Source organism: Rana temporaria, chromosome 13 (genome assembly GCF_905171775.1).
Source record: "Rana temporaria chromosome 13, aRanTem1.1, whole genome shotgun sequence".
Taxonomy (NCBI): domain Eukaryota; kingdom Metazoa; phylum Chordata; class Amphibia; order Anura; family Ranidae; genus Rana; species Rana temporaria.
The window spans coordinates 32,494,509-32,510,111 of NC_053501.1; the positions used below are offsets into that span (position 1 = coordinate 32,494,509).

The following is a 15,603-nucleotide window of genomic DNA, read 5'->3' on the forward strand; positions in this document are numbered from 1 at the left end:
CATGCGCCGTCCATGGAATATCCCAGTGTGCATTGCTCCAAAGTACGCCGCAAGGACGTATTGGTTTCGACGTGAATGTAAATTACGTCCAGCCCCATTCACGGACGACTTACGCAAACAACGTAAAATATTCAAAATTCGACGCGGGAACGACGTCCATACCTAACATTGGTACGCCGCCATATAGCAGGGGTAACTTTACGCTGGGAAAAGCCTAACGTAAACGGCGTATCTGTACTGCGTCGGGCGTACGTTCGTGAATTTGCGTATCTAGCCGATTTACATATTTCTAGGCGTAAATCAGCGTACACGCCCCTAGCAACCAGCGTAAATATGCTGTTAAGATCCGACGGCGTAAGAGACTTCTCAGTCTGCACCCTCTCTCGTCAGCGGCATCCAACTAACCGGACTTTGATACATTTTTGAGGGTCCCCACTCAGGCTATCATAGGAGCAAATAAAAAAAAAAGTTATTCTTCATGTTTACATGCACTTTAAAAAGCCGGTTTATGACTTTACCACAGCCATTATGCAGGAAACACATAGAATGGAGTATTTCCACCAATGTTCTGCAGACCACCTCTGCACTTTAATTCCAAGGACCTAGACTATATACGAGACAAAGTTTAGCTAAATAGGTGGGGGGGGATACACAAATACTGTATGTTCTGTACTGCATAAACCCAACAAAGACAACAATAAATAAATTACAAAGGTCATAAGAAGTTTATTAAATCAATACCCGTCAAAACAAATTTTCCTTTTTGCTTGTGGAACATTATTTTACAGAATATATTAGAATCCCTTTTTTCTTCTTTTTTTTTTTTTAAGATACAGCTTGAAACATGAATGACCTTCAAATCCCTTTTTCAATGTTTTGTGATTTGCATAATGGTTTACAAAGTGAACAATAAAACCCCTCAAATATAGCTGTACAACACTTAAAATAAGCCAGAAATCGTCAGTATAAAACCAAATTGCTCTGTACAACATAGGAATATAGATGACTTGATTCTGAGAACTGTGCTAAATTTACATAGTAATTACCATTTAAAATTTTACATAAAAAAACGGTAAAATAAAATGGTGGATAAAAGCCACAGTCATGAAATAAAGTTCCTAATCACAAACACTGAGAAGGAAAACACAAACGGCTTATTTAATAAAATTCAAAGAACAGTGCGCAATCTGAAATGATTTTGTGTCGTGGCACGCCACTGCTCTTTGCACTGCAATTAAATAAACTCTGTTATTGCGTTATCTAAAAAGTAATTAAAATGGCTATATCCTTATGAACCGTCACCAGTTACACTGCAATATAAAGTTACTATGTGCATGCAAATCTTTGCCCCCCATGTACCATTTGCTGGCGCAGCTTTAGTACCCCCCAGATGAAAGTAACCCTGCAGTTTTGTACAAAACCCCCCCCCCCCTCCCCCAATAAACACCACACATCAATGATGGTGTAACAACTGAGATAATCAGATCACATGGGCTGCTGGTTTGTCACACTGAAGACTGCACATACAACATTGGAATGTCATTTGAGGTGCATATGAACCCCATTTAGGTTGGTGGAGGCCCATTGGTATACCTCAGCATTGGGTAAAAGGAGCGGGCAAAGTTATTGGCTTGGGCACAGCTGTAGTCCTCCTCGGAGAAGGGAATCATGCAGGCAAGGAGGAGAAGGAGGAGAAGTAGAAGCTGGAGAGGAAGGGCAGCACGTAGCACACGGTAGAAGAATGATCGCTTTTTCGAGGTTTCCTGGACTGTGGCGGCGGGCTCCTGGTTTCTGCAAGAATAAAAGTAAAGGTTAAAGGACATTCTGGGACTTGGAATCTTAATTTTTCAGCACTGAATTATATTGCTTTACTAGGAGGTAATATGGAGAAGTGCGTAAAGTAGGTATGACTATTTTTTCTATTGGTTCCAAAAAGCGTTTAGTTCATGTAATGTTAGGCCCTGCCCAATGTGCACACTTCACATACTTCTAGGAAATATTTTCAATAAAAAGGAAAAAGCAGGGAGAGGGCCCTGTCAGAGTATATGTGGTCTGTGCCCCATTGGGAATCCTGCTGTTCACTTTGTTTGGAAACGCATAAGGATGTGGTGGTGACCCAATGAGAGATTTCCCCTTGCCTCCCGTTTTAGTGCTGCAATTCCCTGGTGCCCAACGTACCACCCATTGGTGTATGATGTGTGGCCCTCGGACCTCAGAAATTTGTAGTGGGAACATGGATTAGGGCAAACCGCAGTCATCTCTACTAGCCTCATGTAACATGTTCCCAGTTTTATATCGTCTTCTGCACCATATCTCCAGCCAAAAACATAGCACACGCTTTGGCCCTCATTTCCTCTATTCTGCATTTTCTGATAGTCCTCTCAAGCACTACATATATTGAACATCATGTGCGGCTCCTTGGTGATATCAGGGGCCACATTTTAGGCCCCCTTCAGCTTAAAATTACAGCAGTGGTTGTTAACTTAGAAGTATAACATTTTGGACTTCGCCCATTATTAGCCACCAGGACAAATATAGAGGGTAAATCAATCCAAGCAAAGACACAAAAAAAAAAAATAATCTGACAGAGGTTTTTAAACTTTTCTTACTCTAAAATGGACTATAGACACCCAATCATTACAACATAATCTTTCATATTTGGGTTTGCTTTTGCCCAAGCACTTATCCTATTCAAAATCCTATTCTAATATCCCGCTGAGAATGTTAATGCCCAGTGAACAATGGTTTCCTCCTGTTTCTACACGGTCTTACTAAACCTTTTTGAGTACATTCTAAAACAGCTTTATTGGTTTTGTAAAAAAAAAATAAAAATCTAATACATACTATTGAAAAAGAAAAACAAGCTATGGTCAAAGCTTGTTCATATGTATGCATTTTTTGGGTAGGGTTATAGTGATGTGTGACACTAGACTTGGCATTTAAGATGCAGCCTTCAGAGTGCCATCCTAGCACCTCTACTTAATCACTGACCTGAAAATAGCATGCACACAGATGTTAAAAACCAATGGCGCACCGCCTCCCACTAAACCATGCACCTGTCCCCTAATCCCCCTAATGGATTTTAACATGTTTTTTTTTTTTAAGCCTGAGGCTCTAATTGACTTTAAATAAGGGTGGGCTCACTTGTGTGACATTAGCAAATATTGGCTAATGTCTTCCTGCTTGGCTGAGAGTCTTAGGACTCTCAGCCAAGCGGGCCTCGGGACCAGCTTCCCGTTTGGCCGGGAGGAGAAGCAATGGCCCCGGTACCACATTGTCATTGTCATCGTCAACCTCCCCACACCTCTACCATTGCATAATGTAAGGCCATAGCTTGCCACCTTCCCGATCGTTTGATCAAGCGTGGGGGGTTGGGGTAGTGAGGGTGGAGTGCGAACACGGGGGGTTTGTTGTAGTGCCAGTGGATCGCTGCCTTCCCGATCGATCGAGCCCAAGGGGGTGGAGTTTTGTGCGAGTGAGAGGGCCAGGTTTGTTCGCCAACACCCCCCCAAGTATTGAGCATGAGCTGCCACTGTTAAAAACTGTCATTTTGATGCATTTTTGCTCCAGGTCAGCAGAGTTGGGAAACCTATGATCAGAATGACCTGTCCTGGAGACTAACATGGCTTTTTAAAGATGCACAAAGACGGATCCCATATTACTATGTTCACAAGCAGTACCTGGACAGGATCTAGTGCTCATGTCAAGCATGTTAAACTGCACCCCCTCTGCCACTGTTAATGCATGCCCTCAAAGGGATTTACTATTGTGTATCAATTCTCTGCCCCCTTGCTCTGCTGTGCCAAGGGCTGTCACCCCTCCTGCCCACCTTTTGTCACAGTCCTGCTCACAAACTGTCTTTATAGTGACAATGTTGTGAAAAATTAGTCTTCTTTCTTGGGTAACCAAGGTTGACTAAGTACTACTGTCTTTGTATCGCACTCATACTACAAAGTGTTTGTATAAAGTCCATGTACAAACCAACACTTTTAAAAGTATTAATCTTCTGGTTCCCTAGCAGCTCCTTGGTTCCTGCTTCTGACCTCCTCATCAATGTAATGGTGCGGAGGTCAGCAGGGGAAACCAGTGAGAGCTGCAATGGGACCCACACTTGTGCAGAAAAATGTCTGATTGAGAACTGTAAGTTCTCCCACAATCTCTCTGTGGGTATCAATCACATGGGTATTTATTAGCTGCAAAGCCTTAACTTATTTACAAAATGCTCCATTCTCATGATCAGTAAAAACGCTGCACATGCCAATGCACTTGTATGACAGGCTGTAGCTACCATGTGTGGCTCTCCTAGCATAGAAAATCTTGAAAAGCATCAATATCCCGGCACCTCATGTGAGAATACAGTCCATCACTTGGCCATAGGGGAGCGCCATCTGGTGGGGAAGCGGTGAATCTTTTAGGTCAAACTGCTTTTTCTGTCCCCTAGACCTAAATGAGCATTTAAGATTTGCAGTATGATGGCAACCCCCACTCCAAGATTTTAACTTTTCCTGGAGTTGGGCTTTAAATTGTATTCAAGTGGTGACAGATTTTATTAAGACTAAATTGATAAAGGAAAATAGGCATACCTGGTATCTTGAAGAGCTCCAACTGTGTTCTGGAAAAAGAAAAAAAAAAAAAAAACAGATTAAGTTTGTTGCAAAATTGAATGAATCACAGGTGGCCCGTGTCTCCTACCTTACCTCCATTCCAGTGCTGCGGCTTATTTTGACAATACCGGGGAGTGTCAGATGCCTGTGTCCCCCTGCCACATGCTGCAGTTCCATCCTCTGACCCTTAAGTCACTACGGAAACGCAAGAAACTGAAACTCCCGATAGTGTCACATGCTGAAAACAGACTGGTTCACACTGGTGCGATGCGGGAAACTCTGTGCTTCAGTGTCGGGTTCCCGCATTGCACACTGGTTCTCTGCGAACCATTGGGGTTGTCAGTGTAAAGTTTAAGACACCCCCAGATCAGATGGCAGTGCCAACTGTCAAATGGTGCAGTAATGGACACCCATGTGATCCAATTTCAGTGCGGACCAAAAAAGGGTCCTGTAACATTTTGGTGCGAATACAATGCGATTTCAGCCAGTTTGTATGGCTAAATTCGCATCGCACAGACATCAGCAATGTGGTGCGAATCACATGTGATGTCTAACTGCACAAGTGTGAACTTCTATTGCAGAGGCTTGGATTTAGTTTAATTGACAGGGTTGCTTGCAATAAGTTAAAGCTGGTAGCAGATTTTTGTTCTGTGCATTTGACTTTTCTACAAGCAGACTTAACATATCACTCTGGAGACAATTTTCGGTATGGATAGAGTAAAGACAGGTAAAAACTTTTTCTAACTTTGTCCCCCATCTTCAAAATCCCTGCAACGTGGTTAGGATCCCTGTAGAGCCTGGAGCCTGTTGGCTGATTCTTTCAGGCTGCATTCACATTTGCTAAATACTTACCCGAGCCTGATCTCGATCCAGCGATGTGCACAAGAGCAATGCGTCTCTCCCTCATTGGCACAGCCAGTGAGGAGGGGGTAGGGCTGAGCTGCGCTCTGTGCATCTTATAGACACACAGAGCTGGCACACATGAGTGCCCCCACAGCAAGCCACTTACCACAAGGGGGGAGCCAGGAGTGCCAGAGGGGGACCCAAAAAGAGGAGAATCGGGGCTGCTCTGTACAAAATTATTGCACAGAGCAGGAAAGTAGAACATATTTGTTATTAAAAACAAAACAAAAAAAATACTACAAACCCATGCCTTAAAAATTACTTTAATAAGTATTAAAAATACACTTTTCTGGAATAGATCATATAGCTACTGGGTTTTTATCTCTACTGCTTACACTGTAACAATTTAGCAACATTTGACAATTAGATGAGCAGTATAGAAAATTACACAGGAAAAAAAAGAGCATACCTCCCACTCATGAGTGTGTTATATAATCCAATAAGTCACACACAGAGTGCATTACAGCAATTCATACTCAAAGAAGAGCTGACTTAGGCCCCCATTCACATCTGAGTGATGCAGAATCGTAGAATTCTGCCTGTGATTCTGGATCCCACTAAAATGATGGTAAAATGTGCAAAGCACCTAATTAGTGGAATCACGTTCGTCTGCGCAACAGACACGTGTTGAAAAAACGCACAACACTCCATGTCCAAAAAGATGCAGGAGCTTCTTTGGTGCGTTTGATGTGCATATTGCAGCCCATTCAAGTGCATGGGCTTCCATGTGCACGGAAATAAACTAAAATTGAAAAAAAAATAAAAAAATAAAAAATAAACAGGAGCTGGATCACGATCCTGCTGGGGAAGTGTGAATGGGGCCTTACATTGTGGTTAAGAATAAAGAGGAACTCCGCACTATGAGTGACAAAATCTGAGCTGCTCCCCACAATGTGCTTAGTTAGCGAGCTTTGTGCTGTGGGGGGTGTATATTGATAAGAGGGCGCGAATGATAAATACGTAAACCAATAAAGTGCAAGTGCTCAATAATTCATGATCATAAATAGCCAGTGAAATCCATTTATGATCATGAAATGATGCACTTTGTTCATTTGTAAATAAATTGACAGTAAAAACAAATGATAGCGTGACAGCTTCCTGACGGCGTCATCGCGACGAAACGTACGTCGAGGTGCACCCCGTAAACGACATCATTTCCGGTGCCAGTATCCCCAGGCAGTGGAATGCACGCCGATCCACAACAGCGCAAGCAAGCGTTTTACTAAGCCTGTACCTTCAGTGCAGAGGAAAGGCACTTTTTGGCCTGCTTTTACACTTTCTTTTAAATAAAACGGAATTGCGCTAATATGGTATTGCCTTTTTCCATCTTTTTCTGATCATTGCGGCGGAGCATTTTCTTGGCTTATCCGTTTGGTACCAGTACAGATTAAAACCTTACAAAGCCCCACCTGACCGATCTTTTTAATTAAAAAGTGGTCATGGTGGTTTGGCAAGTAGGATACTTACCTTCATTCACTGAGTGTCGCTGTTTTCAAAATCGTGTTTGGCAGTGGTGATCAGAAATCAGAAAACTTCACATATTTTATGGACGATTTTGTTATATTTGTTGGCTGTTTATTGATGCACATTGCTTACTTGTAAAATATTTGTTTTTACTGTCTATTTATGATCATGAAATGATGCACTTTGTTCATTTGTAAATAATTTGATTTCACTGGCTATTTATGATCATGAATTGAGCACTTACACTTTATTGGTTTACATATTTATCATTAGCGCCCCCTTATCAATATACCCCCCCTTACGCTGTGGTTGCCAATTATGGTTACCAAAGTTAATTATTTTAGTTCACTTTATTAATTTACACCAAGGTTACACTGTCACGGTGTGAAGCCAGACTGTATGTCAAGCCTTTTAAATCTATTTAAGCCCAGGACATTTATTTTTATGGTTTTCTATATGTACTAATCTTACCTGGCTGTTTGTAGCTGTTACAGAGTCAACCTCATCCGATGTACAATCATCCTGTAATGGCAGGGGGGGGGGGGGATAAATACAGAATCTTTACAGTAAAATGCAGATCACTTGGGATGATTATAGCAAAAATAAATTAAAGTGGAACTTCATTCTCCCAAACATTGATGTTTAATCCTTATGCTGGTAGCGTTACATTTCTTTAGTTACTTCCTGGTTTCTTGCCTAGGCAAATTATGTCATACATCCCAGGAGTCTCCAGGGGTTTCTCAGATACGCAAACTCTCCTGCATGCATGCTTGAGCTAAGGGCAGATGGATTCTAGGTAGTAAATGCTAAATAAATCATCTGCCCTTACTCAAGATGACCCCAGCCAAAAATGCTAGGGGGTGTTTTAAAAGTGATTTCTGAGCAGAATAAGGCATAGAAAGTTAGAAAAACATAGGGGTATTTTCTTTGAATTTTAAAAAAGAATTACATTTTTTTTTTGGTTTGTAGTGCTCAGATGCAGTAAAGTTCCACTTTAAGCAGAATTTTTTAGTCAGAATTGAAAAGAATGAAAAGGGTCTAACAAGCAGTGAGGGACATGGCTATAAAAAAAAAACACATATTAAGCCTATCAGAATTTATTCATCTTAGTTGCTGATTTGCAGAAACCCTGACCCTGTAGTCTAAGCACATCAGTAAACCAAGTTTCAAACCCTGAATACAAACACTTGGTTGCCACCTGCAGGCTGCAAAAGTGTAAGGCCCCTAAATTGATGGGTTTAGTTCCGCTTTAAAGACAATCTGTCACCTTGTCCATTTAGGGCTAAGTGACTGCTTCTTTTGCAAGCCCAACCCACAGACTGATACCTTTGTTGCATTCTCCCACTGCTTTGATGGTCTGTTGGACCCCTTAGTAAATACGCTGTCCTTACCAAGTATGGAGGATAATCTGACCTCCTCACTTTCCTAAGAACATAGTGCTCAGGTGAGATCCAAGAGTAAGAATTGCCAGACCAGAACCTGGTCACATGAAAAGGCGTAAGTTAATCCTCTGTAGCGCCCTGCTCCTGTTGGGTAGGCGCCATTTGTAAATTTAGTTACCCGAGCTGTAGTTTAGCTAAGCATTTTATGCCAAATTATGGGTTTCTGTTCCAGTTCAGCTGCATTGCACATCTTCCACCTGACTGTGGGTGTCACTGTCACCAGGAGTCAAGGTTGGAAATGCAATGGGCTGGGTGTGTTGGTTGCCTCTTGGCCAGAAGCATCCCATTGGCGTGGTCCCCGCCGCTGTGCATTCTGGGGAGGGGTACTTAAGGGCAGACACTGTTCTGGTGGGGTCCTTTGAAACCTGACCTCGGGGATGTGTTGGCAGCCTTTTGGTCTTGTGGCCTGTTGGCCCGAGGCTCCGTTACTGAGAGTAGGACCAGGAGTTTCTGGGGCCTACTGGTCCTGTGCTGTCTTGCCTGAAGGAAGAAGCCGAACAATTGGGGATCCTATTGGAGGACGCATCCTGGTCAATTTACCTCACCATGCGGCCGTCTTGGCTAAAAGATCTTGGCACCGTGAGCTGTGCAATTTCTTTGGAACTTTGCCACAGGATCATGTAACCACACACACACACACTTTGCAGAGGACCGTGTAACGACTCGACGGCACTCATCAAGTCTGTGGCAGAGACTTTTGAACAAGCTTCACACCGGCTGCTAGGTCAGTGAGAGAGGCCTATCCGGTGGTCGCTGAATCCAGTGTGGAAACGATTTATCCTCTGGATCCAAGATTATACCCGTGACCGCAAAGCAAGGTACCTGAATCTTCCCTACCCCTCTGACGGAACTTGTTTAATAAAACCCTTGAAGTGTTGGTGTGGACATTTGTAACTCTTCAAGAAGGACCCCTAGGACAACCATGGTGAACAGTAAGGTAACGGCAGGCCCAAATCGAAACCAGCAGCTCCTTCGGGGGTAGTGCTACACCTCTAATCTCCAAGTGGGACCTTACAGACTCCCGGCTCTAACAGAGAAGCAAAGGGTTAGTGGAGCACAGAAGAGGGAAATATTACTGGGTGTGGATTGTTTTTTTTACAAGAGAACCTGCCCAATTGTCCCAAATCAACAAAGTGTCAGTCTATTTAGCTCTAAGTGACCTTAGTCTTTCAAAGGACCAACAAGTATGACGTATGGAACAGTCCCTGGTGATCAGTATCCTTGCCGTTACCTTTTTGGCAAGATCATAACCTGCATCTGGTTTTGCTGACAAAATTAATGTGCTACTGGTGGACATCAGAATCAATACTGAAAGTTTTGCACAGCTGAGTTAAGTGGAGATTATTTCATTTTGAAGAGAGCCTTCAGAAATTCAGTGGATGCAAAGAACAGAGCAAGAGTTGTTGAACTGCATCTACAAGCATGGCCACTGGTAAACTTTGGTTAAGCCTATACAGTGCATCCAGGAAAGTATTCACAGCGCTTCCCCTTTTCCACATTTTGTTATGTTAGATCCTTATTCCAAAATGTATTAAATTCAATATTTTCATCAAAACTCTACAAACAATACCCCATAATGACAACGTGAAAGACGCCATTTTTAAAATCTTTGCAAAGTTATATAAAAAAAAAAAAAAATCAAATGTAAACAAGTATTCATAGCCTTTGCCATGACAGTCAAAATTGAGCTCTGGTGCATCCCGTTTCCACTGATCATTCTTGAGATGTTTCTACAACTTGATTGGAGTTATGCTGTGGTAACTTCAGTTCATTGGACATGATTTGGAAAGGCACACACCTGTCTATACAAGGTCCCACAGTTAACGGTGCATGTCGGAGCACAAGCCATGAAGTCCAAGAAACTATCTGTAGACCTGCGAGACAGGATTGTATCAAGGCATACATCTGAGGACGGGTACAGAAGAATTTCTGCAGCATTGAAGGTCCCAATGAGCACAGTGGCCTCCATCATCTGTAAATGGAAGAAGTTTGGAACCACCAGGACTCTTCCTAGAGTGGGCTGCCTGGCCAAACTGAGCAATCAGGGGAGAAGGGTCTTAGTCAGAGAGGTGACCAAGAACCCGATGGTCACTCAATCAGGCCTGTATGGTAGAGTGGCCAGACTGAAGCAAGTCATGGAAACCAGGTACCGCTCATCACCTGGCAAATACCATCCCTACAGTGAAGCATGGTGGTGGTAGCATCGTGTTGTGGGGATGTTTTCCCAGCAGCAGAAACTGGGAGACTAGTCAGGATCAAGGGAAAGATGAATGCAGCAATGTACAAAGACATCCTTGATGAAAACCTGCTCCAGAGCACTCAGGATCTCAGACTGGGGGCAAAGGTTCATCTTCCAACAAGAAAATGACCCTAAGCAAACAGCCAAGATAACAAAGGAGTGGCTACAGGACAACTCTGGGCACTGTCTGGGTCACTTGAGGACACTCAAACTTGAACCTGATTGAACATCTCTGAAGGGATCTGAAAATGGCTGTACACAGACACTCCCCATCCAATCATATTGAGCTTGAGAGGTCCTGCAAAGAAGAGTGGAAGAAACGGACCAAAAATAGGTGTGCCAAGCAAAAAGACTTGAGGTTGCAATTGCTGCCAAAGGTGCTTGAAAAAGTGGAAAAAGTGAAGCACTGTGAATACTTCCTGCATGCACTGTATAGAGGGTCACAAAAGCTGTGCTAAATGTAGAGAAAAAGTAACAACTTTTTTTTCTCCTGATCACTCATTACTCACCAGAGCTCGCTGTACTGTTTTCAAATCTCGTGAAACGTCTTTTAGGAGTTGCTTCATCTTGGTTGCAATGACATGTGTCCTCTCATCGGCCTCCACATAGACTCCTCCAACGTTACTCTCCAGCAAGCTACTGGACATGTCCTGAAGGGAATTGGCTTGAATTTGTCTCTCCTGCAGCTGCTCTTCCAGTTGCTAGTTAAAAATAAGCAGAAGCATTAATACAACTACAAGAGTTTTTCAATAGCACGCAAAAAACTGTTTACACCAAACAAATTTCAGTAATCATTTAAAGTGCCTATGTTGGCATTTAAAAAAAACGGCTAAATGAAACCATCCTCAGAAAGCAAATAACACACGTCCATTGCATTGAAGATGTAATCCAGCACACTTCCTGGTGTGTCAGATGCCTGGTCCCCCTTCATGCTTGGTGTTTGTTCCTCCAGCCTCTAGGTCACTGCAATGACCTAAAGTCACATAGGGGCTGGTGAAGGAAGCCAAAGGGCATAGCGGGTGGATACCAAAATCTGACACACCTGAAGTGTCAAATAATAAACCTACTTATGCAAGCTTGGATCTTTAACACAGAAGAGTTTGGATTTCCAGGCAGTGGGTCAGAATCCTTATTTTTATTACTTTCTTTGCAGGCTTTATATCTTTCTCCTCGGCATTGTTGTTCCAGGTTAAAAACTTGTAGACCATGTGATGCCTATACCAAAACTGATTCATTACAATAGGAGACTTACCATTAGTTGCCTTTGGCACTCCAGCAGTGCATGTGGATCTCCCTTACGATCTGCCACCCGGTATTTCAATCTACGAGATTCTGCCTCAGTCAACCACAGTAATAGTTGGTGGCTTGTCTCATGGAATTCCTGGAAAAAAAAATATATAGTAAGCAAAATAAAATGACCAGACTGCAAAAGCCAAGCCAAGCTGTTTGGTCATCCTAAAAGGATGTGTTTTACCACAACAGACACCGGATGCGAAAATGATCAGGCGCCAACTACTCCAGCCTTCCAAGAACAAAGGCAAAGCATGTATGCCAAGTTGTGCATTAAGAGTGACTATTTTTCGCGATAACAGAAGAAAAAAAAAAAAAAAAAAAAAAAGTACACCAACATTCCACATATGCCAATTGCTTAGCATATAACCAAGTTTATTTTATAGGCTTCACTTTGAGATTTATCAATTGTCAATTCTATAACCCATGGAAGGGGTAATGCGTAAGTCTGATGTTCACCAGATTTTTAGCAGTTTTGTAGGAGCAGGTAGGAAAAAAAAGAATAGAAGGGCAAGAAAAAAATAAAATAGGGGAAAGCAAGGGCCAGAGAGGGTGACTAAGGGGCATCTACTGATGTAGAAAAGTGTAATGTAACAGAATTATCTAGCTACATGTTTCTCAGATTTATCTTGTAGGGTAGAAGTAAGCTGCTTCTTTTTGTTTTACAAGTCGTTCAGCCATGGAAACCATTGTACAACATAGGTGGGTACTGCTATGTCAACACATACGTGTCACAAGCTCTAGCAGCATTTAAAATGATTGTTAAAGAGTGATTTATGGTTAATATTATCTGGATAAAGTAAAAAAGGTTCATTGTGTAAAAAAATAAAAAAAATAATGAATTTATATAACAGCAGCCGGGCACTAAAAGGTTAGTTCACAAACCCCTAAAACAACAAAAAACTAAATGTGAAGTTCTATAAAGTGAGACTACTTAATCTTAAGGCAACAACATACTTTGACCCAAAATGTGTTGCAATAAAGGAAATTACAATTCCCATGTGTTAAAACATGCATATATACAAGAAATCATCCACACAAAGTGTGCAGCTTTGAAAAGCGAGACTACCCAAGCAGTTCACTTAGAAACGTTTCTACTTGGTGAGTGATAAAACACACACACACCAACAAAGTCCCAACAGTCTTTACCAGTAGTCGGTTGAAAAGAACCAGAAATCCAGTGTTGAGTGATATTGATAAAGCCAGAAGGTTTATCCTTTAACATACCACGTGTCATAAGAACCATAATAGGGTGAAATAGGCACCTGATGTAGATCCTTTGGCTCCTGAAGGCTCTGCACCCCCAAATCGGTCACCTATCGTTTTCCCCTGGAGTCTTAAGACACTTTCTTCCTCTCCTCTGGCTGGATCAACAGGTAAAAAAGATAAGCGCATCCTGGAACATGGTCACCCATAAACGACTCTGACGTCAAAGACAATGATGTGTGACAATGTTCCAGAGAGCTCTTATTTTATTTTAACCTGTTGATCCAGCCAGAAGAGAGGAGGAAGAAGTTCCTCCGGGATCGGGGGGGGGGCAGATGACCAATTGAAGGTGCAAAGCCTTTGGGAGCCAATGGGGGTTATTTACAAAAGACAAATCCACTTTGCACTGCGAAGTGCAGTCGCTGTAGATCTGAGGGACACATGCAAGGAAAACAAACAACATTTTAGCATGCACAAGTGCACTGCACTTGTAGTGCAAAGTGGATTTTCTTTTCGTAAATAACCCCCATAGAGTCCTGGATCTACATCAGGCACCCATTAGACCTCTTGTGATGGGAGGTCTATGGGGGGGGGGGGGGGGTGAACTCGTATGCTTCTCCATTTTTGTGTTTGAATTTACTTTCTGGCTTGACCAATATCACTCAACACTGGATTTCAGTCCCCCCACCAACTACTGGGAAAGGCTGTTGGGACGTTGTTTATTGTAGATGGTGTGGTGTGTGTGTTTTTTTTTATCACACACCAAGTAGAAAAGTTTCCAATTAAATTGCTTGGGTAGCCTCACCTTTAATGCTGCACATTCTTTGTGGGGATGATTTCTTCTATATGCACATTTTAATATATGGGAATTGTAATTTTCTTTATTGCAAGGCATGGTGTTCGATAGTATATCAAGTAGTCTCACTCAGGGCTTTTTTTCAGGGGGAACTTGGTGGAACTCAGTTCCACCACCTCTAGCTCTAGCTCAGACCATTGGGGGGGAGGGGGGTGCTGCTCACCACAATCACTTGTAAACACAGAAGTCTGGTTTCTGTGTTTACAAGTGACAGCTCTGCACTCTGTATGTAATGCAATCCTTTGAGACCCTCCTACTGTTCGTAAAATTTGACTGACCACACCCACTATTTTAAGTGATTTGGAGGGTGTGTGTAGGGGGGAGGGGTTTTGTGGGGTCGTGGTTGAGTTCCAGAACCTATTGTTTGAGAAAAAAAGCCCTGGTCTCACTTATAGTGCTGCACATTTATGTTTTTGTTTTCTGAATAGAGGCATCAGGTTTAAGAGGAGAGCAGCCAGATCGTAAAAGAGAGAGATCCAAGTTTTATTCGAAAGAATCTCCAAGGATTATTTGAAAGACCTGCTGCCAAAAACGGAGTAAGATGGAGCAGTCCCAGAATATGTGCAAGTCCGTTCCTCTGTGAGCCCTGCATCTCCAGCACAGGCCGATTTGTTGCGGAAAGTTTAGCAAGGCCAGTTGGGGTCCAATACAAATGTCAAGATCTTGTAGGTAGTTTCTTGGCATTTACCACAGATAGCAGTTTTGTGTACAAAGAATAAGATGGTCTTTTTGATTATCAACAAATGTACTTTTCAAGTCTTTTTCCCCCCCATTTGGAAAGGTAGGGTATGGGTTGTCAGGAATGGATTTCTAATAGAAGTTGGTGGGACATAGAAAAGGTTTCCTGAACTACACCGTTGCCTTGGCAAAGTTCTTCAAATGGCGCAAGTGTCCTTTGAGAGGAAATGGTTTGCACAGTGTGTGGAGGAAGCGAGTGAGCCGTTGGGTTCTCCACATTCCCAGAGGTTTGTAAGGCTTGCTATTAAACAAGATTCACCAACCAGGACAGGCATGTACTGTAGAGAGGGGAAACTCGCTGTAAGCCTACATACTTCTTAAGTTTTAATGCAGGCCATTTTCATGGATTTTGGCTGTTTGTAAACAGTCATATAAAAAGTCACACCTGCCTCTTCACAGTAATATGCATGAAATTACGTGTATAATATTAAATCAGTTAATCAGCAATGCTATGCAACTCTCTAGTAAAAACAGGGACAGTCCTAAAATAAAAGTGAGTGTTGGATTTAGCCCCTGCAGAATAAGTTTACACACATCTATATGGGTTCATTAGGAGCACTTCCTGAAGCATGCATTGTTCATCAACCCCTCCCTCTACTCCCTGCATCACCAATCACGTTCAGACTTCCAAGGCAGGTCTGAATTTGATTGGAGGTCGTGAAATGCCTCTTAGTATTTTTTTTTTTTTTATATCAATCGGTGTGTGATAAGAAGTGTTTGAGCATCACCAGCAGGTACGTTTCCAGGGTCAAACTACAGACAAAGTCAGGTACACTAAAGAAATATCTGAATTAAAAATTGAACTACTGGTACTCATCGGGTATTCACATCTAGTTTTATTTCAGCGTTGGGTGGATGGTT

General features: G+C 42.4%; 1 protein-coding gene across 3 annotated transcripts in view; it reads right to left on the bottom strand.

Annotated features, from left to right (window-relative positions):
• Nucleotides 1-702: 702 nt before the first annotated feature.
• The window catches only part of SYNE2 (spectrin repeat containing nuclear envelope protein 2), a 431,618-nt gene continuing 416,717 nt past the window's right edge, over nt 703-15,603 (bottom strand). For all 3 annotated transcript variants that reach the window (XM_040333402.1, XM_040333400.1, XM_040333403.1), the window contains 5 exons: nt 11,905-12,033; nt 11,162-11,353; nt 7,443-7,493; nt 4,584-4,612; nt 703-1,791 (listed from right to left, as the gene is read on the bottom strand). In XM_040333402.1, coding sequence (XP_040189336.1) covers nt 1,566-1,791; nt 4,584-4,612; nt 7,443-7,493; nt 11,162-11,353; nt 11,905-12,033 — 627 coding nt within the window. In that variant the 3' untranslated portion in view covers nt 703-1,565. The remainder of the gene's footprint in view (nt 1,792-4,583; nt 4,613-7,442; nt 7,494-11,161; nt 11,354-11,904; nt 12,034-15,603) is intronic.